This window comes from Adiantum capillus-veneris, chromosome 9, assembly GCF_014529385.1.
Source record: "Adiantum capillus-veneris isolate H3 chromosome 9, ASM1452938v2, whole genome shotgun sequence".
NCBI classification, from domain to species: domain Eukaryota; kingdom Viridiplantae; phylum Streptophyta; class Polypodiopsida; order Polypodiales; family Pteridaceae; genus Adiantum; species Adiantum capillus-veneris.
This window is the reverse complement of record NC_140939.1, coordinates 107,623,699-107,649,354: the sequence shown is the minus strand read 5'-3', so window position 1 is coordinate 107,649,354 and position 25,656 is coordinate 107,623,699. Positions and strand designations below refer to the sequence as shown.

General features: G+C 42.6%; 1 protein-coding gene and 1 pseudogene across 1 annotated transcript; one reads left to right on the top strand and one right to left on the bottom strand.

The window, feature by feature from the left end:
* Positions 1 to 13,828: 13,828 nt before the first annotated feature.
* On the bottom strand, positions 13,829 to 14,482 carry LOC147450950 (uncharacterized; annotated as a pseudogene).
* A 7,000-nt stretch (positions 14,483 to 21,482) lies between these two features.
* LOC147450949 (G-type lectin S-receptor-like serine/threonine-protein kinase SD2-5) lies at positions 21,483 to 25,238 on the top strand. Its single transcript, XM_086519925.1, has 2 exons — positions 21,483 to 24,231; positions 24,400 to 25,238. The coding sequence occupies exons 1-2, from the start codon at positions 21,918 to 21,920 to the stop codon at positions 25,143 to 25,145; spliced, it is 3,060 nt and encodes a 1,019-aa protein (XP_086376051.1). The 5' UTR covers positions 21,483 to 21,917; the 3' UTR covers positions 25,146 to 25,238.
* The last annotated feature ends 418 nt before the right edge of the window (positions 25,239 to 25,656 follow it).

Sequence of the window (25,656 nt, the reverse complement as noted above, 5' to 3'; positions counted from 1 at the left end):
TGACTTTGGGTGAATTGATTTGGACCACACTTTTCATAACTTATTCTCCAAGTCTACAATGCCCATGTAATTGGGTGATAATTAAATTTCAAAATATGTTCAAAAATAAATTGACCATGTCATAGGTTACAAAATTGCATAAAATCACCACTAGTAATTAAACCGCACACAATCGGCACATAATCAAAATCCAAAGGGGTGGTATCTTCATTCCTTCTACTCCTCTACTCTTGACACTTATTATCTGCTCACCAAAAACACAAACCACATTAAACCTTGCCTATCTGCCTACCATGATGCGACCAATGCCACATCCTTACACGTGTAAGAAGTCACTACCATGCGGTGAATAGAAATAAATACATCCACATAAAAATAAGAAATCTAAACATTAATTTTCACAACAGTAAAGGGTGCATACCTCACTATTAGCCACCAATTTAATCCTACAACTGCAACCACGACCTCCATTGTGAGATACTCACTTCAAAGATCAACCAACCACTTTTGAAGATGCATATGTAGGTAGCATCCACATGCATGCGTACACACACACACACACACACACACACACACACACACACACACACACAAATCGCCTTGCAAAAATCAACCCTGCTTGCATCATCCAAAGTTTCTATGGGCCCGGTCCCACCTCTCTTATATTATTAATAGAAGATCTATTGAGCGACCGGTGACTCCCCGACCCCAGCTAGCTGAAGTATAATATACTCTTCACTGAATAGCTATATAAGAATACATTGTTCATTCATTAACAATATAGTGGAGTAAAATACACTCTTCCTCCATTATCATCCGTCGTCATTAGCTTTCAGCTGCAACATGTTGATATTATCTCTCTTTATAGTAACTCTATTACTGATGAAAGTGGCACACATATTGCAACTAATCCATGTCTATTTTGTTAGCACTTCTAGCAGTAGTACTAATGTGCGACTGTTTCCTTCCTTGCTGGAGCTCTGAGTTGGGCTCAGCTTAAGTGTCCTCAAGCCTGCCTCGCATGTAGCCATCCGTTCCCTAAATGAGGACTTGTTCTTTAATCCATATTGTGTAAGATTCGCCAAAAATTCAGTAATTCCCAGTTTATGGGGAAGATATATTTGCCAACCGATTTACACTTATGTAATAGTGAAGGGGCCTTATTATTACTAGTAAAACGGCGCGGCCTTTGGCGGTGGCATGGCCCCTCTTACCCTCAAGCTCCAGTGTTGGCCAACTATCATAGCATCCCTTGCGCACCCTCTCAAACTCACCTATATTGCCTCCACACCCTCCTTGTCCGAGTATCATTCTGCGCCCACGCCCTTTGCTAGTTGAGAAAACATCCACCTGCTCATATGCTCTAGATCTGCTACTTTATGTACCTACCACATTTGAAACTCACCATAGCTACCATCCTGTCCCCGTCATGCTTTGATCACATGCTTACCATCGTACCAACTTACCCTTGCTTGTTAAGAATGGCTTCAAGTCGTCACAACCGTGTTGCAAAAGTACCTGGTAGCATCACATTAGATAATGGGGATGGAGTTGCAAAATCTGTGGCAGTTTGGGAGGGGAAAGTACACAACAACCAATTGTATGTAGCAAGGCCATGTGGAAGGAAGCACAATGCCTTCAGGATATGGTTGTATAGAGGGAGAGAGGATCGGATACTAGGGGAATAGTGGATAAGAGGGGAATAGTGGTGTCAACCTTATCTTTAGAGGCCATCTTCTCAGTTTGAGGTCGAATTTAAATTCTCTCGACCGCACAGGCATGGTTGTGGTGCTGCTCTAAATTCTTGTGGACTCTTATTCTCCCAACAGCATTGGCGTGCGCCGTCACAAAACTTGAAGGCATTGGTGTTCCTGTAAATTCTCGTGGGCACCCAGTGGCCCCTTTTGTTTGTCTGTAGCCTTCGTCTCACAGCTATCAACACATGGCAAAGCTCTCTCTCTCTCTCTCTCTCTCTCTCTCTCTCTCTCTCTCTCTCTCTCTCTCTCTCTCTCTCTCTCTCTCTCTCTCTACACGCAAGCCTTTTTTTCTCTCACTGAGCGCGTTGAGTACAAGGCACATTGTCGGAACTGGTCCGAGCGAGGAGGCAATGACACGTGTCAGGGGGAGGGAGTCGGAATCTCTCCCCTTTTATAATAGTATAGATATTCCACCCCAAAATAGAGCTCGTCATGTCCTGTAGGCTGTGCTTCAACTTTGAAAGTTGAAGCGAGAGGAAGAAATGGAGCAGGCCCATGTTGACTTAGAGGCAGCGATCGCCAAGCTGTGGCCGAGTCCACCCTCGAAACTTAGAGAGTTGAGGACTGTTTGAGTGCTCGCACAAAGTCACCGGCTCACCGAGATCCACCCAGTCTCTTCCCTGTAGTGTGCACGCACTGCTCTCGATCGAAAACTTCGAAGGCTCCATTCCTAAAAAATGCCATGCCGTATTGATTTGATCTCTTATCGGAAGAGGGATGGCCACCCGAAATGCTTTGCTTTGATCCTGACAATGAAACCTCTCTCTCTCTCTCTCTCTCTCTCTCTCTCTCTCTCTCTCTCTCTCTCTCTCTCTCTCTCTCTCTCTCTCTCTCTCTCTCTCTCTCTCTCTCTCTTTCAGCCTATCGCTCTCTCTCAAGCGTCAGTGGTGGCCATTTTCATGGATAGATCACAGAGAACTCTCTCTCTCTCTCTCTCTCTCTCTCTCTCTCTCTCTCTCTCTCTCTCTCTCTCTCTCTCTCTCTCTCTCTCTCTCTCTCTCTCTCAAGCACCATTGTCATGGCCGGACCCCAGAGAGCAATCTTTAAGTGACCTTACAAAAGAAATACTTATTCACTTCCCCTCCATGTTTGCTTGTGTAGCGAATATTGCTTCTCTTTCGGCGTTGGTCTATGATCATGAAATCATTGTGTAGCGGATATCGCTGCTCTATCCATATTTGTTTGTGTAGCGGATATTGTTGCTTTCTTAGTGCTGCTTTGTATTAATGAAACCATTGATTCTTAGAAAGAGCACATGGGACCGCTACCCAAAGCCTACAAAGCTGCTCCAGAAAACACAACTGGCAGGCAAGACAGAGCTTTCTTAGCGTTGCTCTGTATTAATGAAACCATTGATGCTTAGAGAGAGCACTTGGGACCGCTACCCAAAGCCTACAAACCTACTTCATAAAACATAACTGGCGGGTGAAACAGAGCCCATGATTGGCGTCAATGAAAAGAGTCCTCAGAAGGGTGATCTACACTACTGTACAGGTGCTGGGCCTTGGGCTCGTGCGCATGACGTCCTCTACTTTGAAACCCGTTGTCGTGCCGCTCCGATCCCATGACAAGAAAATGATAAAAGGGATGCCAATCAGGTGTATTTGAATCCTACATGGTTATTCTGGAGTTATAAGGGCTTGCTAACAAGTCAATTTTTAAGCTAAAAGCGTGCCAAATGCGGCTCTAAGGGCCAAAATATTTCTTGGTAATGCTAAATAGTGAGTATGCTTGATGTGGTCATAGCTGGGATTTTATTAATCAAAGTTAAAGTACTTGAAGGGCTCTACATGCTTGTCTTTACGGCTCGTCAATAAGAGCTATGGATAAGAAGTTATGACAGTTTTAATTTCAGTCAGTAGCAGATCCGTACCGGATTAAGCACCTGCTGATAAAAGGTCAAAGATGAAAGAAATGCCTGAGTCCAAAGTGCTCACTTTCAGGAGCATGTCGGTCTTTTTAGTTCATCAATCGGGGTTTCGATTGGCAAGATATGGCTAGTTTAAGTATCGTTGGGGGCTGGGTTTAAACCGCCCTGGTCGCCCTGATCAGTCACACTCATCTGGCTTAATGCAGTGCGGTGTCCGATGTGTATGCCAAATGTGGGCCGATGCGGAAGCTTTTTTTAAAATATGCCTAGCCTTGACGGGACAACCCTCCAAAAGCAATCACTTGCACTTGCTTCTTGCAGGCATGTGGCACTATTGAAGATATTTTATGACATCAAAATTCATGATGATATTGTTAATCGATGGCGACTAGAGAGGATGTTGTGCTTGATGATGCTTGCCCGATATTTATGCACCCAAGGGCTATGGGGCCGGTATGTCATCCCTTATGGTATCTGAAGGCCACACCATGGAGAAGTGATGCCTTGCTTGGCCGATATGCATGCCAAATGTGAAGCCTTGCTCGGCCAAAATGTGTACCAAATATGGTGCCCTTGCAAGCCAAAGGCCGCCCGCCCTTTAAGACCGGCCGCCCACTAGAGCGAAGAAAGGCCGCCCATTCAAAGGTTGTTTTTAATGTGAAGTGAAGAAAAAAGAAGCCATGGCGTCAACTGCAGATGACGAGGAGGATTCTCGTGTTGCTCGCGCCGGCCAATCGGCTAATCGGATGAGCTCGCCGTAGAAGCGAAATATGCTCAGAAGGCCATCGTGCTGATTTTCAGCACCAACGGTGCTGGTTTTCGGGCAACTCAGGATTTCGACAGTGCCACATCATAGGGATGGGTCCCGCCACGTCAACTACCCATTAGCGACATCGCTAATGGGTAGGCTATTTTTAGTAAGGGGCATGCCCATGCAGCCAAAAGGGCTATTATAAAAGAAAAGGGGGTAAGCTCTCTTAAACTCTCTAGTGTTCTTTTTTAGAAATCCTCTTCTCCTTTCATGAGCTCTCTCTCTCCGGGAAGAAGAAGCCTAAACTCTCATTAATCAAGCTTAAGCCCGATTTCTTAATTTCTGAAGCAAAACCAAGCATAAGCTCGGATCTCTTAAGCTCTTCTGCCAAGCCAAAGCTAGGCCTAAGCCTAATATCATAAGCTAAGCCTAATCTCTTATAAGCGAAGCTTGATCTCGCCCTCTTAAGCCAAACCTTCTTGGATTATATTAAGCTCGCTTAACTCAACCAAAGAACTTAAGCCCGGATTATCAAAGCATAAGCCTAGCTTTCCAAAGCTCTTGATCTTATTACTTAGCCTAATCTCTTAAGCCGAGACTAAGCTTTCATTAACCAAGCATGAGCTCGAACCTCTTAATCTCTCTAAGCCATAATCCTTGACACTCATAAGGCATCAAAACCTTAACTTGGACTATCATAAGCTCTCTAAAGCAAGCCAGCTTAATCCCAAGCTCTAAACCAAGCCATAAATCCTAAGATGAAGCTCCCACAGCCATAGCGGGAAGAACATCAATTCTCTTTCAACCTTGAAGCAACAGAAGGAAAACGAAACAGATCACGGTAGTATTCGCAGACCAATTAAGGCGAAAGGATCGTATTTGATACTGTTATCATCAGATTAGACTTTAACATCATTACTGAAGCTTGATTTTCTTAATTAGCACTTGGATTAAGGCAGGTGAAACCTTGTAAGGAGCATAAAATCCTCCATTAATATTTGATTAAGCAAGGATACTGTTGGTTATTTGTTTTGAGTTATCAAGCTTCGGAATCTGGATCAAGCTGTCTGTTTGAATCTCTATCTCCATTAATTGTGTCTGCTGCAACTCTCTTTCTTGCACCTCTCACAGTCAGAGGCCCCGTGCCTTCTCGGCTCACCTTTCGACCACAAAACCCGACGTGAAACGAGCCGGGGTGGGAGGTCAGGATGGAGATTCCAGCACAGTTGAAGTACTTTATTGAAGATTACAACCTCAACAGATTTGATAAAAATCTAGCAGCAGAGATCTGTCAAAAATGTTCGGCTTAGTTCAGAGATGTTTGCAAGAAGTAAAAGCTATGAAGATGAAAGAGCAGATTGATGATGCAGTGGAGATGGCACTTGATGCCGTACATGAACAGTATGGAATTTTTCAAGGACATGATCCAGATGGACTCCTTGCATGTTATCAAGCGGAGATGAAGAGCTGAGGAATTCCAGAAGATTGGATGATTTTGACCTTTGAAGAAGTTGTAACCTCCGAGTTTAAAGATAAGGTACGAGAACTTGCCGAAACATATCCCACGCAGTGGGACTATTTTGGAGATGGGTTTGTTCACGAAAGCTCAAAGATTATCGAGTTGGCAATGAAGGAGATTAATGAACGAAGCCATATTGTTTTCTATAAAAAAGAAGGGGATCATATGCAGTTCCTTAATTATGATCAATTTTGGGATCATATTTCTGCAAGAAGTAAAGCCAAGGCAAATACAGCTTTGGAAGAAGCAGATTTAACTTCAAAGGACCATATTTTGAGCAACCTATCAAAGGTAAGTAATGAATTTAATGCTAAAATAGACATATATGATTTTTTTTCAAAGATAGCTTGTATGAAAGTTACCTCGAATAATGGTTCTAGTGAAGAGCTAGACTGTATGACAAAAATTTTACAAGCTACTGACCTTGGCATGGGATGCTCTCAAAAAGTCTATCAAGAAGATGAGCACTATAGCTGATCAGGGCAGCGAATTTACTACAGATGGTTGCATATATGCTTGCTGATTCTATTATCTCAAAAGCAAATTCCATAATTGATGGTTTTTTGACCCAATCTGAAGAAGAAGGTTATAGCAGTATATAAGAGCTTTGTGATGCATGTACCCCTTCAGAGGCGTTGCCTGATGAACCTTTTCAAGTTATAATGGCTTGCTGAGTAGCATGGATGCAGATGTGGAAGCAGAGGACTATATTGAAGATTGCCTAGATCATGCTGATTGTGAACAGGATATTGACATACATTTTACATCTATGCTTATATATGGGCTGCAAGAGGAGCCAACTCCTACAGCTTTGAAGATTAACGTAAATAAACCTAAATCTAATTTAACGTAAATCTAACTCAAAATAAACCTAAATCTAATCTAATATAACCTAAATAAACCTAAATATAATCTAATGTAAATCTAAATCTAACCTAATCCTAAACTCAACATAAACATAAATTTAAATGTAATATAACCTCAATGTAGATCTTTAAGGTCTCTTGGGATAGTTTCCTACGATGTTAAAACTTTATTCTTCTCGGGTGTGTGTGTGTGTGTGGGTGTGTGTGTGTGCCAATAAAAAGGGGAAAATGATATAACCTTTCTATCACCCAAGTGTTGTAGATTGATTATGCCATTTCCCTCTTGAATAACAGGTCTTGAGCTCAACTCCTCGTCGGCTAGATCTTTAAGGTCTCTTGGGATAGTTTCCTACGGCATTAAAGCTCTCTTCTTCTCGGGTGTGTGTGTGTGTGTGGGTGTGGGTGTGTGTGTGTGTGTGTGTGTGCCAATAAAAAGAGGAAAATGATATAACCTTTCTATCACCCAAGTGTGGTAGATTGGTTATTCCATTTCCCTCTTGAATAACAGGTCCCGAGTTCAACTCCTCGGTGGCTAGATCTTTAAGGCCTCTTGAGATAGTTTCCTACGATGTTAAAACTCTCTTCTTCTTGGGTGTGTGTGTGTGTGCGCCAATAAAAAGAGGAAAATGGTATAACCTTTCTATCACCCAAGTGTGATAGATTGGTTATGCCATTTCCCTCTTGAATAACAGGTCTTGAGTTCAACTCCTTGTCGGCTAGATCTTTAAGGTCTCTTGGGATAGTTTCCTACGACGTTAAAACTCTCTTCTTCTTCTTCTCTCTCTCTCTCTCTCTCTCTCTCTCTCTCTCTCTCTCTCTCTCTCTCTCTCTCTTCCTCTCTCAATGTGTGTGTATGCATTCTTTGTTTATGCATGTGTGTGTGTGTGTGTGTTTTTTTAATTTATGCATGTGCTCTCTCTCTCTCTCTCTCTAAAAAAAACAATGTGTGTGTGTGAGAGAGAGAGCGGGAGAGAGAGAGAAAGAGGGAAAGGAAACATGAGAGAGAGGAGAGGGAAGGAGCATACCTGGCTCTCCTTCCTGTCCTCGTGTATGTGTGTGTGTGTGTGTGTGTGTGTGTGGAGAAGAAAGAGAGAGAGAGAGGGAGAGTACGGGTTACCTTTGCTTGCATGAGCACCGAAAACTCAGATCTGAGATCTAAGTTTTCAGGCGCTCTCGGTTTGTTTTTTACCCCTGTCGGCGTTGCTATGGGTGTCGCTAAGTTACAAGTAAACTAGCGACGCCCATAGCGATGACCATAGCGACACCGTGGATTTTCACTTTTGAGCGTCGCGCTGCGAGCATCGCTAATGTGAAGTACCTCTTGTAGTGAAAGAGAAGATGATATAAGCCCCTCTTTTTTGTTCTTTTTAAAAATAACTAGTATGTGACCCGCGCGTTGCTCCGGCCAAGAAAATCATGGCTATTGGATCTCTCTCTCTCTCTCTCTCTCTCTCTCTCTCTCTCTCTCTCTCTCTCTCACACACACACACACACACACACACAATCATTTATAGGTAGATGTGTGTGCGTATCTATGTGCCCACGTGTGAGGAGAATGAAATTGTAGTATTTGAAATCACTCTAGGAAGATGACAATGTCTCTCTCTCTCTCTCTCTCTCTCACACACACACACACACACACACACACACACACACACATATAAACATACACAAAGTCATATATAGGTAGTTGTGTGTGTGTATCTGCATGCCCACATGTGAGGAAAATGAAACCTTAGTCCTTGGAATCACTGTAGGAAGACAACAATGCCTCTCTCTCTCTCTCTCTCTCTCACACACACACACACACACACACACACACACACACACACACACACACACACACACACACAGATCAATGTCCCTTTTCGGATTGTTCCTATTTTGTTTAAAATTATGTTCTCTCTCTCTCTCTCTCTCTCTCTCTCTCTCTCTCTCACACACACACACACACACACACACACACACACACACATGCCTTGGGATAGATGTAAAACATCTACAACTTCACCAAATATGTCAAGCTAGAGTAGTGGGCGGCAATGGCTCCTAGAAGCCAAATCAACATTGCTAGCCATAGAAGAAGCCCAAATGCAATGCTAAGATGCTCTCAATTAAGTTCTTTTTGTATTCACCATTGTAAGAAGAGGACCCATTTTAACTTTTTGCTTCAATTGCTTTCTGTCCCCACCAATGGATAGTGCTTGTCCCCTATTCACCTCTACAAGATCATTAGTAGCTATCCTGATAAAGCTCTTGGTCTTGGTCCAGATGACCCACCTCACTCTTTCTCTTTCTCTATCTACTTGCTAGTGGTTGAGCGCTCTCTCTCTCTCTCTCTCTCTCTCTCTCTCTCTCTCTCACACACACACACACACACACACACACAATTTCGACTACTACAGTTTGCACATTGTCAAAAAACATGATTTGCACAGTCTACATGGTCTCTCTCTCTCTCTCTCTCTCTCTCTCTCTCTCTCTCTCTCTCTCTCTCTCACACACACACACACACACACACACACACACACACACACATAGCCTGAACGACAGGTTGTCAGGTGTACAATTTTTGATGTTATAGGTCATTGAAAAAGGATGGAATTGAGTAGAATTTGAACTAATTCACTCAATGTTCAAAGGGTCTTTAATGTGTCTATGGTAACGAGGACGACACGACCCAACAGGGACTCAACAACTCAATTTCATCATTGATTCCAATAGGCCATGCAAATCAACCAAAAAACAACACGTGGAGGCCCTCTCTTTCCTCTAATTTTTTAAACTCCATTATAAAGAGTATAGATAATGGACTCTTGAATAATAGTACAAATCTATTGTGTACCCCAGTGCTCAAGAGAAACCTAGGTTTAGTATAATCCCACCTACAAATTTTATCAACTATACCTAATGCACCTTGGAGGCCCTTGCCACGTGACATAAGGAAAGGGCTTGGAAGGGGGGGACCAAGGGAAAGAAACAAAGAGAGTGGATTGGGTGCCAAGAAAAGGATCTCTCTCTCTCTCTCTCTCCATAGGAAGGGACACATGCTAGTAAGATTTAATTTGAATGTTAGGAGTACACCCACAACATTTGGAGGAAAAAGCTTAGGTTTAGTATAATCCCATCTAGATTTTTTGAGATTTATCTCTAATTACAAATGGCTTTTATCAAGGAGGAAATGACTTGATGAGAAGAAGAAGTTCTTGATAGAAATATAGTGTACTTGCAAAAATGTTTGGGTATGTTTTGGGTCACTGTGTGTATACGTTGTATTGGTTGGAGACCCATATGCAAAGGATATGCCAAGGTCTGCATGCATTCTTTTTAATTCAAATCAAGCTCTTAAGAGCATTTTTAAAAAAAAAAGAGAAACTACAAAGGTTTAGAGAATCTACAAAGTGCATATCAGTTTGGTGCAAAAACCTTCAAATATATAAAATTTGCCTCTAAAATGTTAGAAAAAAGGTATGGTACAGCCAAATTCTTGGAAAATCCTCAATTTAGTGTAATTCCACCTGCAATTTTTGAAATTTATCTCTAAATTATAGATTTGAAGGTGAGGAAACCTACAAAGTATAGAGAAATTGAGTGTAAAAGCCTTCATATATAATTAAATTGCCCTTAAAATTTCTTACATGAAAGTTTTTGAAGTTTTTAGGAGAAAGCACTATGCCTCAACTTGATTTAGTGTAATCCCCCTTACGAAATTTTGAGATTTGCCTCAAAAACTCTAATTTGCCTATAAACGCTCGAGAAAACCTAGATTTAGTGCAATCCCACTTACAAATTTTGAGATTCACCTTTGAATTCCAAGTCAATCCAAAGGCGAGAGAACTAACAAAGCTCAAAGAAATCTAGCGTACAAACCTTCAAAAATAGCCGAGAATTGTTAGAGTTCCCTCCTGTCATCCACCTTGGACCTGCTCCTACCTTGGGCCTGCACATCTCCTGCCTTGAATTTGTCGGATTGAACTTTCCAAATTGCGTCAACTCTCAATTTCATAGATGTCGATGTTGATTTTTTATTTTTGATTCTCGATTGTGGATTTCGTCTATTGTCACTTTGTCGATTTGTTGATTGTAAAACCAATGCTTACTCTCCTTCCTCTCTCTCTCTCTCTCTCTCTCTCTCTCTCTCTCTCTCTCTCTCTCTCTCTGTGTGTGTGTAATAGACACACACGCACTCACTCACACGGGCTGTAGTGAATGGTCCTCTCTCTCTCTCTCTCTCTCTCTCTCTCTCTCTCACTTACACGTGCATTCTCTCTCTCTCTCTCTCTCACACACACACACACACACACACACACACATACTGTGTGTAAGACATCCATAACAAATTGTTGGACTCCTATCGCTCAATTCTCGAGCAGAATGTACTTCATTAATGCAATGCATATGTGGAAAGTCTTCGTGCAATGCCCCAACACCTCGGCACGTCGACTTCATCTCTTTTATTTACACACATCGAGAGAATGTCTCTCTCTCTCTCTCTCTCACTCTCTCTCTCTCTCTCTCTCTCTCTCTCTCTCTCACACACACACACACACACACACACACACACACACACACACACACACACACACGAATACATGCATCTAGGTTTTGCATTTTGAGCATTGAGGTCAAAGATCATTTACAACATAGAAGGTCCATGCAAACCTCCCAAGGGAGGTTCATTGAGCAACACATGGAGAAATTATTTTTACAGCCTTCAAAATGTAAAAGAAAGCCACAATCACCCTTCAAATGTTTTTCAAAAATAAAAGTGGTCAGCCTTGAAATTGAGGGCCGGATTGAAATGGCCTCCCAAAAACTATAAGCTTAAGTACGAGGTCTCAAGAGAAGTTGTTGAGCTTCCGAAGAACATGTTGCGGCAAAAATGGATGCGATCTGCACTTGCTAGGGGCTTGCCACACCATAGCCACACAAGCTTACAAGCTTCTCCTTCATTTGGTGATGAGACCCGAGAGAGTCCACGATGGAAAAGTCCTACACCACCCTTGCTCTGCCAGATCATCTCCCCTTGCACATCAATGCCTAATCAACCCCACTGCCAGCTTGGTTGCGCTGCACTTCCTCTCTCAAAGATTTTGATGCCATGTAAGCTACATGACATGATTAGGACGATCAATGGTCCACGTCAATCGGTAAGAAAATAGGATTGCATTATGCTTAGTTGTGACCCTAACGCAAAGGAGGTTGGAGGCCACATGGGTGGAACTTGGGAGGTGAATGTTCTTTATGGATGTAATGATTAGAAGAGTGTGTTCTAGAAGGGGCACAAGGTTGGTGGGAGTGTTGAGGGCTTGCAAGCTCAAGGATTAGTGAATGCAGCAACAACAAGCGACCAAAGTGGTGTGAAAAGCAGGGATCATAGCTGGGGCAGGCAACCTACTACAATCAAAAACAGGGATCCGCGAGGCCTTGCCGCAAAAGTGAGATGTATGGGCTGAGCCGCCAAGGGGTGTTTGTAACAATGAGTCAATGATATGAGAACCATAATGTAATAGCAATCATGGCTTGGTGTGGTAATACCGCCCTTATGCATAAACGACATGCATACTCAAAACATGAGCGAGTGTTGCGTGTATGAGAGAGAGAGAGAGAGAGAGAGAGAGAGAGAGAGAGAGAGAGAGAGAGAGAGGTGCCGGGAAAAAGAAAAGAGAGACGATTCTTGAAAAAAAACGTCGTGCTTGGCCCTGCCTTGCTGGGCATGTGTGCCAGATGTGGTGGACTTCATTAAGCACAAAAAGTGCTTGAGGAGATTCCTCTTTGGGATTTCGTCTCTGTGAATGCATTGATTGCGAGATATGGCCATCTTAGGCATGGCCATGAAGCTTTGGGCTGTTTTCCATGGATGCAAAGCGAGGGTGTCTCTCTAGATGCAATCACATATGCTTGCATCTTGAAGGAATCAGGGTGATATTTGGGATGTTTTCAGCAGATGGAGAGTGAGGGCATCTCTCCATATGCAATCACGTATGGTTGCAATCGTCTCTTAGAATGCACTGATTGTGAGCGCTGCCCAAGATGCTGATATGGCCAAATGAATTCACGAGATATTGTTAGTTAGTGGTTGTTGAAAGAAAATGTGGTGCTTGGGACCGTCTAGGTCGACATGTACGCTAGATGTGGTGCACTTCATAAAGCACAAAAGTAGTCGAGGAGCTTCTTGTCTGAGATGTCATCTCTTCAAATGCAATGATTGTGGAATATGCCCTTTGGGTAAGCCAAGAAGCTCTGGGTTGTTTTTGGCAGGTGTGAAGCGAGGATGTCTCTTTGGATGCAAGCGAGAGATAAATGAAATGAAATGTTATATTAACGTCTTCAAAAGGCCAAAATAACCTATGAGACCAATCTGTTACAAAATAGTGAATCTGATACCATGTCGATCTGGGTACAAAAGAACTAGAACAAAAATACTACTACTACTACTAGAACCCATCCTCATCTGCACTCTGGATGATGAGAGAGTTTGGCTTGAATCCTCTGATATAGTCTTCGTCGATGTTGTGTAGCCTTTCTCCTCAATCGTGGCCGTTTGGATCTCCGTAGCTCCAGTTCTTGATCGATGAGAGTGCCGGTAGTGGTTGAATGAGTGTGGGTCGAGCTCTGCAGTGATGGCTGCTCCGCTGGCTGTCAGAGAGAGAGAGAGAGAGAGAGAGAGAGAGAGAGAGAGAGAGAGAGAGAGAGAGAGAGAGAGAGAGAGAGAGAGAGAGAGAGAGAGAGAGAGAGGTTCCAGGAAAAAGAAAAGAGAGGCGGTTCTTGAAAGAAAACGTCGTGCTTGGTTGGACATGTATGCCAGATGTGGTGCACTTCATTAAGCACAAAAAGTGCTTGAGGAGCTTCCTGTCCGGGATGTCGTCTCTGTGAATGTATTGATTGCGAGATATGCCCATCTTGGGCATGGCCATGAAGCTCTTGGCTGTTTTTGACGGATGCAAAGCATGGGTGTCTCTCCAGATGCAATTATATATGCTTGCATCTTGAAGGCATCAGGGTGAGGAAGCTCTAGGTTGTTTTCAACACAGATAGAGAGTGAGGGCATCTCTCCATATGCAATCACGAATGCTTGCAATCGTGTCTAGGATGTCGTCTCTTGAAATGAACTGACTGTGGGTGGTGCCCAAGATGCTGATATGGCCAAAAGAATTCACCATGGCACTGTTAGTTAGTGGTTGTTAAAAGAAAATGCCGTGCTTGGCACCGTCTAGGTTGACATGTATGCCAGATGTTCTGCACTTCATAAAATAACAAAAGTATTGGAGGAGCTTCCTGTCCAAGATGTCATCTCTTTGAATGCAATGATTACAGAATATGCCCAACTTGGGTAGGACCAAGAAGCTCAGGGTTGTTTCTGGCCGGTGCAAAGGGAGGATGTCTCTCTAGATGCGATCACATAAGCTTGGCACTGCCTTAGCGACATTATGCCAAATGTTGTGCACTTCATGAAGCACAAAAAGTGCTTCAAGAGCTTCCTCTTTGGAATGTCGTCTCTTGGAATGCACTGATTGCGGGATATGCCCAACTTGGGCAGGACCAAGAAGCTCTCGGCTCTTTTTGGTCGGTGCGAAGCGAGGGGTTTCACTCCAACGAGATGTATCGGCAGCCGCGCGCCAAGGCATGTTTGTAGCGATCAGTTAATGGCATGAAAACCATAATGTAATAGCGTTCATGGCTTGCCGTGGTTATACCGCCCTTATGCATAAATGACATGCATACTCGAAACACGTGAGCATGTGTGTGTGTGTGTGTATGCGCGCACACTCTCATGGTCACACATTTGTGTACGCACATTGTCACCCCAGCTTTTGGTCATTAGTAACCGACTTATTGGGATGTTGTTTTTGGGAAGCTTGAAGGACACATTCCTGGATGTCCCTTTACTTCTTCTCTCATTGAAGATTTTGGAGCTTTCGGAGCCTTATAGTGCTCAGATTTTTGTATCCCTAAAGTAATCAAAGCAGATTTACAAAAAAATGTGTGTGTATGTGTGTGTGTGTGTGTGTGTGTGTGTGTGTGTGTGTGTGTGTGTGAGAGAGAGAGAGAGAGAGAGAGAGAGAGAGAGAGAGAGAGAGAGAGAGAGAGAGAGAGAGAGAGAGAGAGAGAGAGAGAGAGAGAGAGAGAGAGACGTGCCAGGAAAAAGAGAAGAGAGACGGTTCTTGAAAGAAAACGCTGGGCTTGGGTCTGACTCGCTTGACATGTATGCCAGATGTGATGCACTTCATTAAGCACAAAAAGTGCTTGAGGATCTTCCTGTTCGGGATGTTGTCTCTTTGAATGCATTGATTGAGGGATATGCCCATCTTGGGCATGGCCATGAATCTCTGGGCTGTTTTTGATGGATGCAAAGCGAGGGTGTCTCTCCAGATGCAATCACATGTTCTTGCATCTTGAAGGCATCAGGGTGAGGAATCTCTGGGCTGTTTTCAGCAAATGGAGAGTGAGGGCATCTCTCCAAATGCAATCACGTACGCTTGCAATCTTGTCCATGATGTCATCTCTTGGAATGCACTGATTGTGCGTGGTGCTCAAGATGCTGATATGGCCAAAAGAATTCACGATGATATTGTTATTCAGTGGTTGTTGAAAGAAAACGTCGTGCTTGTCACTGTCTAGATCGACATGTATGCCACATGTGGTGCACTTCATAAAGCAGAAAAAGTACTCAAGGAGCTTTGTGTCCGATATGTCGGCTCTTCCAATGCATTGATTGTGGGATATGCCCAACTTGGGTAGGGCCAAGGAGCTCTAGGCTGTTTTTTGCAGCTACGAAGCGAGGCTCTCTCTTTAGATGTGATCACATAAGCTTGGCACTGCCTCGGTCGACATGTATGCCAAATGTGATGCACTTCATAAAGCACAAAAAATGCTTGAGGATCTTCCTGTCCGATATGTCGTCTCTTGGAATGCACTGATTGCGGGATATATGCCCACCTTGGGTGAGGAAGCTCTAGGCTGTTTTCAGCAGATGGAGAGTGAGGGCATCTCTCCAAATGCAATCACGTACGCTTGCAATCATGTCCAGGATGTCATCCCTTGGAATGCAATGATTGTGGGCGGTGCTCAAGATGCTGATATGGCCAAAAGAATTCACAATGATATTGTTATTTAGTGGTTGATGAAGTAAATCGTCGTGCTTGGCACTGTCTAGGTCAACATGTATGCCACATGTGGTGCACTTCATAAAGCAGAAAAAGTACTCGAGGAGCTTTATGTTTGAGATGTCGGCTCTTTGAATGCATTGATTGTGGGATATGCCCAACTTGGGTAGGGGCAAGGAGCTCTGGGCTATTTTTGGCTAGCACTGCCTTGGTCGACACGTATGCCAAATGTGATGCACTTCATAAAGCACAAAAAGTGCTTGAGGATCTCCCTGTCCGGTATGTCGTCTCTAGGAATGCACTGATTTTGAGATATGCCCACCTTGGGTGAGGAAGCTCTAGGTTGTTTTCAGCAAATGGAGAGTGAGGACATCTCTCCAAATGCAATCACGTATGCTTGCAATCCTGTCCATGATGTCATCTCTTGGAATACAATGATTGTGGGTGGTGCTCAATATGCTGATATGGCCAAAAGAATTCACAATGGTGTTGTTATTCAGTGGTTGTTGAAAGAAAGCGTCGTGCTTGGCACTGTCTAGGTCGACATGTATGCCACATGTGGTGCACTTCATAAAGCAAAAAAACTACTCGAGGAGCTTTGTATCCGAGATGCCGGCTCTTCGAATGCATTGATTATGGGATATGCCCAACTTCGGTAGGGCCAAGGAGCTCTGGGCTATTTTTGGCAGGTGCGAAGCAAGGCTATCTCTCCATATGTGATCACATAAGCTTGGCATTAATGCCTTGGTCGACATGTATACCAAATGTGGTGCACTTCGTAAAGCACAAAAAGTGCTTGTGGATCTTTCTGTCCGGTATGTCGTCTCTTGGAATGCACTGATTGCGGGATATGCCCACCTTGGGCAAGGCCATGAAGCCCTTGGCTATTTTCTGCGGGTTTTCACTGAAGATGCAATCTTCGCACCTTGAAGGCATGTGGCATTACACAAGATGCTGATATGTGCAAAAGAAATCACGATGGTATGGTTAGTTAGGGGTTTTTGAAAGAAAACGTCGTGTTTGGCATTGCCTTGCTGGACATGTATGCTAGATGTGGTGCACTTCATTAAGCACAAAAGGTGCTTGAGGAACTTAATGTCCGAGATGTCGTCTCTTGGAATGCAGTATTTATGTGATATGCCCAACTTGGGCAAAGCTAAGAAGCTATGGGCTGTTTTCGGTGGGTGCAAAGCAAGGATGTCTCTCCAGATGCAATCACATACGCTTGCATCTTGAAGGCAAGGGTTAGGGTGATCACATATGTGCCTTGGTCGACATGTATGCCAAAAGGTGGTGCACTTCATAAAAAGCACAAAACGTACTTGAGGAGCTTCCTATTCGAGACGTTGTCTCTTGGAATTTATTGTTTGCTTTCAACAGAGGGTTTAGTTCAATCTTTATCAGTAGTCGAAGTTGTTGGCGTAGGCTGGGCGAAGGTAGAAATTTGATGGGGAAAGGGATTTTGGCCCCTCTCCCCAGCCAGGTGTGAGAATTTCCTATGTTCGACTGGCTTCAGGTAGTGTTTTTTGCTCGCTCCTTAGCACTGTTCCAGCCCCTTGCTGGCCGCTGCTCCTACCCACCGTTCTGAAAGTCCACACAAAGTCAGGAAGAGTTGCATACAAAGCAAAAGCACTCATACTAACATTTTACTTTAGGACTGCTCCTGCAGGCATGTGGCATTACACAAGATGTTAATATATGGGCAAAGGAATTCACAGTGATATTGTTAGTTAGTGGTTGTTAACGTTGTGCTTCGCACTACCTTGGTCAACACGTATGCCAAATGTGGTGCACTTCATAAAAAACCAAAATTGCTTGAGGGGTTTCCTATTCATATGTAGTCTCTTGAAATGAATTGGTTGCAGGACATGCCTAACTTGGGTAGGGCAAAGGAGCTTTGAGTTGTTTTCAGTGGATGTGACATTATGCTTGGTACGGCCTTGGCCGACGTGTATGCCAAATGTGGTGCACTTCATAAAGCACAAAAAGTGCTTGAGGAGCTTCCAGTACTGGATGTCATCTCTTGGAATGCATTGATTGTAGGATTAGCCCAACTTCTTGGGCAAGGCCAATGAGCTCTGGGCGTTTTTCAACGGATGTGAAGCAAGTGTGTCTCTCCAGATGCATTCACATTCGCTTTGGGCTATTTTTAGCTGATGCAAAGCGAGGGTGTTTCAATGAGTACATTGATTGCAGGATATGTCTAGCACAGTCAGGTCAGGAAGAGAGAGAGAGCTGTTTTCAACTGATGCAGAGAAAGTCCATCTCTCCAAATGCAGTCATAAACACTTGCACCTTGAAGGCATGTGGCATTACACAGGATGTTGATATGTGCAAAAGAATTCACGATGATAGTGTTAGCCAATGGTTGTTGAAAGAAGTCGTCGTGCTTGGCACTGCCTTGGTCAACATGTATGCCAAATATGGTGCACTTCATAAAGCACAAAAAGTGCTTGAGGATTCCTGTCCAGGATGTCATCTCTTGAAATGCTCTGATTGTGGGATATGCCTAACTTGGCCACGGCCAAGGAGCTTTGGGCTGTTTTCAGCAGATGAGACATTGTGCTTGGCACTCCCTTGGTCGACACGAGGGAGGGAGGGGCATAACAACTCACCCCAGAGAGAGAAGGGGAGAGAAAGAGAGAGTCGTGCCTACCAATTCATCCTAGCGAGAGAGCGAGAGATCTATGAGACCAAAAGTAGAGAGAGAGAGAGAGAGAGAGAGAGAGAGAGAGAGAGAGAGAGAGAGAGAGAGAGAGAATATTTTTCTCGGTTTGCTTTATGAAATTTGCGAGGAGCAAGGAACTTGAGGGTAAGAGGGGCCATGCCGCTGCCGAAGGTGGCACCGTTTTACTAGTGTTTTTTAAAAGTTCTCTTTGAAATGAAGCATAACGTGACACATGGAGGGTCTCTCCTTCCTTGAAGTTTTTAAGCTGCTTCATATATAGTATAGATGTTTGGTCTAGACTTTTGTGAAGTGAACCAATGCATGACAAGTGGAGGCCTTCCTCTTGCTTGAAATTTTTAAGTTGCATTATGTATAGTATAGATTTATAGATTTTTTAGGGTGACACAATAAAAAGGATTTGATAACTCTGAATTGATAAAAGGCCCACCAATTGGGAAATATCTCTCCTCATTTGAGATGCCAATGTTATCGTTGTTTTTTTGTCAAACATTGTACCCATTTCAAGGCATTTTTCTTGTTTTGTATAGAAAAAATATTAGCTACTCTTTTGAAAATACATGATAATATTAAGAAAATAACAATGTCTTGGAAATTTAAAGGGCAAGGGTGTCCTTGGTGAGTAGTAGTCCCCATGAGCTCAATCGTAAAATTTCTCTCTCTCTCTCTCTCTCTCTCTCTCTCTCTCTCTCTCTCTCTCTCTCTCTCTACTGTAGATAACAACCCCTTCATTTGAATGCATGCCTTCAAAGAGAGACCGACCTAAATCGATGCAAGGACATGCGAACCCTCTCCTTTTTCTCAACCGCTTTTAAAAATAAAAACTTACACAAATTTATAAAAGGTATCAATATTGGTCTTGAAAAAAGATCCTTGATAAAACAAAGCCAAATATATTATAAAAAATCAATTTTTTGTTAACACTAGGTTGGTAATGGGACACTTTTATGTCCTGGGACACTTTTATGTCCTGTTAAGTGACCATTTTCCTTGAATTATGTCAAGAGTTTCAAAATGGATTTTGAGGTGCTATCTATCTAGAAAGTTGTCTTGTGAGCTGAAAAAAACTCGACATTTTTTTGGAATATCAATTCCATATTTAACCTTGTCCTTGCACAACATTTCACAACCTAAACTGTGTGAAAAAACGAGTCCTGTTTTTGGCTTTTTTCAACTTTTTTCAACTATACCACTCTAGAATTCATTTTTGTGAGGTCTATAATGCTAGAGAACTATCTTTAGTAGTCCTCAACATGTCCTGATGCTTCTAGGGAGAAATAAATATTAAAGTTGTAAGTTATGACCAAATTACAAAAATTGTCAAATCCTGTTTTTTAGCCAATTTTAGCTCTTCTATGATTTTTTTGGTGGATTTCATGATATCCAAATCCATTTTTTATTTTCTATGTCGCATAATGTAGCATAAAGCTAATATTCCTTGAGTTTTGGGGAACCTAATACCCTATTTTGCATAGTACACAACGATGGTTGATTTTTTCAATTATAGAAGAAAACGAAACATTCTAGTATATCAATTATAGCTTTTTCAATATTGTTAGTTTCTTGTGACAACTACATGCATTTTGTAGGTAGTAACCATATCTAGTCATAAGGATCAAATTTGGCTAGATATTGAATAGTTTCTATGGGATTCTACAACTCATAATGTTGAACCCAGTTTTTTCATGTTTGCTGTATTTAGCACTTCATCTTTGTCCCCAAGATCCCCCTTGGTAAGAGATGTATTATTCTTTTGACATGCTCCATGGCTCCTTATGAACATAAAGGACAATAGCGAACTAAGAAAACATGCATATATTATTTGTATTGAGCGTGGCTATAGAAACTTTGATGATAGGTTTGCAGAATGCTAAAAATTCAACTTTTTTGTGCCTATTTATTTTGGCAAAACAAAAAATAGTGAGTGAGAAGCAATCATATGATCTGATCACAAACCCATTGAAGCTAACTAGGGAATTTATCTCAAGTCCTACAAAAATCCCTAATCTTATTTTTATGCAACAAAACGTAAAAAATGACTGTTTTGATGAAAATGCACTAGTCCATCAACTTTGGAGGCTTGGTGTGACCAAAAGACGAGAAATTTTACAAGTTTCTTATTTTTTCCATGTGTAGTAGGCCTTGAACTATAACCTCATGAAAGGATTTTACAAAATGAGTGGATCTACTATGGTTTTGGAGGTTTTTTTCAAAACCCTGAAAGGACACTTTTATGTCCTGTTAGGTTACCAACCTAGTGTTAAATAACAAAATCTTCACCAAAATTATCTTTACTTGCTTAGGTGGAGTGAAACCAAATTTATACATTTATTCTATGTACAATTGAAAGTCTTTGGTCTTTACACTGTACATTTTGAAACGGTTTTCATTTCCCTGTGCATGACAAATCTGACCCTTCACTTTTGCATTTTACATTAGATGTTTGGTTTAGACTTTTGTGAAGTGAAGCAATGCATGACACGTGGAGGCCTTCTTCTTGCTTGAAATTTTTAAGCTGCATTATATATAGTATAGAAGTATAGATATAGATGTATAGTATAGATTCCCTCTGCATGTCACATCTGACCTTTCACTTTTGCATTTTACATTAGATGTTTGGTCTAGATTTTTGTAAAGTGAACCAATGCATGACACGTGGAGGGCTTCTTCTTGCTTGAAATTTTTAAGCTGCATTATGTATAGTATAGATTTTAAGCTCCATTATGTATAATATAGATGTATAGTATAGATAACCAAAAACAAAAGGGCTACATCACTATGTAGGAAATTGCCCCACAGGTTTGACATTTGTGGATGCTTGCATCATTCGAAGTTTCTGTGGGCTTGGTCCCACCTCTCTTATATTATTAATAGAAGAAGTTTGAGTTTGATCTATTGACCCCAACTAGCTGGGATAAAATACACTCTTCTTCTGAGAATCCACTTGCATATTTTCCCAGCTGCGTATTTGAGGGGGATATGGCTGTGGCAAGCTTTTGTGAAATCATACAAGAGAGCAGAGTGATGATACACATGATCGGAGACAAACAAGCCTTAGAGGACTGGTCTAGAACAATGCATAACATCTTGTAATAGGGAAAGCCTAGGGGTGGTAGTGGTTTTTCTGCCAAGCAGATAACGTGCAATCCTGTGACCCTCGAGGCTCGGTCTAAGCTTGAGGTTGCTGTATATTTCTGATGTTCTTAATACTATCCACTCACAATTGTGAGTTTTGCAAAAAAAAAAAAAAAACACTCTTCTTCACTCAGTAGCAATACACTCTTCACTCATTAACAATAAAATGGAGTAAAATACACTCTCCCTCCGTTATCATCCGCCGTCACCAGCTTTCAGCTGCAACATGCTGATATTATCTCTCTTTACACTAACTCTACTGCTGCTACAATTAGCGGCGCACATGCAGCTAATCCATGTCTATTCTGTTACCACTTCTAGTAGTATTAGTACTGATGCGCGGCCGTTTCCTTCCTTGCTGGAGCTCTCAGTTGGGCTCAACTTAAGTGCCCTCAAGCCCACCTCGCAGGCAGCCATACGTTCCCTGGGCGATGACTTGTTCTTTCCCATCCTCTCCTCCTCTTCTTTCTATAGCACCAATTCTTCTCACCTGCGTGGCTTCTCTCTTGGTTTCCTCTTCTCCCCTGTTTCCAATGTTCCCAGCCTCGAGTACTATTACATTGATTATAATGAAGTCAACATCACTTGCCACATCTATCTGGCCTTGTGTACAGGAATATTAGGCAACTTCTCATTAAGCTCTGATAGCAGGATTAATGATCAGACCCAATTCTCTCTAACAGGAGCTGAAGACTCAGTGAGCCAACTTTTGGCTCATGAGAACGTGCAAGGTTTTGTGGCTCCCGTGTGGGTCGCCAACCCTCAAACCCCTCTCATGTCTGTGGATGCAGCTTTGGTGGTTGTGGGCGGCACCGAGGACTCCATGCAGGAACTGCAGCTGCGGGACTACGATGGCAGGGTGGTATGGAGGGTAAGCGATGCAGGCAGGATGGAGGTGCAAGACGCAGGTAATCTCCTTATCAGAGCCTCTCAAAGCAGGAATTCTGTGGTTTGGCAAAGCTCCACGCAGCCCACCGACATTCTGTTACAAGGGCAAAAGCTCATGGTGGGCATGCAGCTCACTAGCAATGGCTCCTCCGACACTGCTAGAATGGAGCAAGGGGGCTTAGTCCTCTATCTCAATACTTCAAGCCATCCATCTCCTTATTGGATTTTCCCCATCTTCTTCAGATCAGGTGTCACCAATGCAACCAGTCCTACCCTCAATACTTTTATCCATTCTTCACCATGCTCAAATAATGAAGCTTATAGCTTGCTAGGTGATGATCTTGGATTTACCCTAGCACCTGGATCATGCAGTAACAACACTTCTTCCATCTATGCTGACAAGTCATACTATGAAAATTCAAAAGCAAACCTCTCTTGGAGCTTTCTAAGATTGGAGGAAGATGGGAGACTCTATGCATACGAAGTCGAACATCCTGCTGCTGGCATTAAATGTGTCGGTTGTTACACTGCTGGCACTGGATTCGCCTATCGGAAAGCCCTTGACTCAGAAGGGGATTCCTATATTGTTTTCCAACAGGGATCTGTAAAGAAATCTATGTGGAAAATGCGAGATGCCATGCCATTTGTGTCAAGCTGGGGACAATGCAACGTTCCCTTGGCATGTGGACCTCTGGCTGTGTGCACGCCTGGCAGCATTGAAGGGATGTGCTCATGTCCACCACATTTTGAGCAAGTGAACAACTCTGATGCCTCGCAGGGTTGCAAACGAGCGCTTGATTTACCACATTGCAAAAACGGCCAGGAGCACATCAACACCACTGACTTCCTGGAGTTGAATAAAAAAGCAAGCATATCCCTTTTCAATGGATGGTCCTTTGCCATCACTTTTGCAACCCTGGAAGACTGCAAAGTATCTTGCACCTTGAATTGCTCATGCAATGGGTTCTTTCACTACACGGAAGAGAATCGCAGCACATGCCATTTTATGAATGATGAAATCAGCTTACTACAGTTGTACTCTGACCAGATGTTGTCTTCTGTGAGTATCTCTGATCCCTTTAGCAAAGGTAGTAATAAATCTATCATAGCAAGCAGCTATACTACATATATCAAGGTCGATTCTAATGACCCATCACTGCCGGCAGTTGGCCATGCCGAAACTGGACGTATTAGCCGCAGGAGAGGTAGCAGAGTTGTGTTAATAGCTGTCTTATCATCCTCTGTGGCATGTTTGGTGCTTGGATTGGTTGCGACATTCTCCATTTTGAAAGCACGAAAGAAAGCACAGAGTTTGGGAGAAGAAGATGATGCAGGCTTGCTGGAATTGCTTCCTCTTTTACCTAGCAGGTTCTCATACCAGGACTTAATGGAGGCAACAAAGGAGTTCAAGGAGCTTTTGGGAGAAGGTGCATGTGGAGCTGTGTATGCTGGTGAGCTTCATGATGGAAGGAAGGTAGCTGTGAAGGTGTTGAAGGGCCAAACAAAGCAGTTCCTGGCAGAAGTGGCCACAATTGGCCGGACTTTTCATGTTAATGTAGTTCGTCTTTTGGGGTTTTGTTGGAATGGCCCGCACCGACTACTGGTGTACGAGTATGTGGAAAGAGGGTCACTGGACCGCTGGCTTTTCACTGGTTAGTTTTCCAATAGGAAAAGGATAATTTGTGTTTTAGGTTGTTCATTACCATACAAGTTGATCCATGAGCTGGTTCTGTGCTTGGAAATAGGGTATCCTATTTAATTTACATTGAGCCAGCTCTAATTATTCCGGCACTCATTTTTCTGCTCAAACCTGTTTGCAGAGCCAATACAGGCTTTAGCTCCCAGTGTGCTGGACTGGAAGACTCGCAACAGCATCGCTCTTGGGATTGCACATGGGTTGAGTTACCTCCATGGCGAATGCACAGCACCGATTTTGCACTTCGACATAAAGCCACAAAACATCTTGCTGGATGAGGCATTCGTAGCTAAACTTGCAGATTTCGGCTTGTCCAGGATGATGAAGAAGAATGTGTCACATGTCGTAACAACAGTACGAGGCACTCCAGGATACATAGCTCCTGAGTGGCTAGCACATGGGGCTGTGACTACAAAGAGCGATGTGTACAGCATGGGGATGGTGATGTTGGAGATAGTGAGCGGCAGGAAAAATGTGGATTTGTTAAGGAGACTCAATGGCCAGCTTGGTGATGAGGAGGAAGAGGCATGGCATTTCCCTACTTGGGCTGCCAGAAAGTGTGAAGAAGGTCTAATGATGGAGCTAGTGGATGCGCGCTTACAATTGTGCGGCGGGTTCGACGAGGAGCAAGCAAAGATGCTCATCTACACTGCCTTCTGGTGCATTCAACAAGATCCAATCTTGAGGCCTCATGCATCTACAGTGGTTGAGTGGCTCGAAGCCAAGTCATGTGCCATTGCCGACCCTCCCTTCTCAACTGCAGGTCCTAGAAGTCATGCAGCGGCTCGCACTTATATACCGTCTCCTGCACTCCGCTTGAGTTCACAAGTTGTTTTACACTCATCGGATGCACATGTGAGCGCCCGTTGACATTCCTTCTTCCTCATATATAATGTCTCTACGTAACATCCTGTGTAATAGTCCTAATATTCTCTCTCTAAATATGAATATTCTTTTTTGGCATATCCGAGGAAAGGGGTAGTAATATTTACATTCTTTTTTTGGCATATCAAAGTTGAAAGATACTTCTAAACCATACGTCTCAAGATCCTATTCATGCTGGATTTTGCATGCATTAAAAGTTGAACGACAATATAGATTCTCCCAAGGTAGTCTACATTGATCAAAATATTCCATGTCTTTGACTTTGTTTTTTATTAATAGTTTACTTTAATTTTCATACCTTGCTATTGAAAGTCTAAACATCTAAATACCATACTCATTTCTAGTTAGTAGAAATTCTAATTTATAATAAATCATTTAGATTATTATATATATATATATATATATATATATATATATATATATATATATATATATATATATATATATATATATATATATATATATATATACACTATAGATTAAGCAGAGAGACATT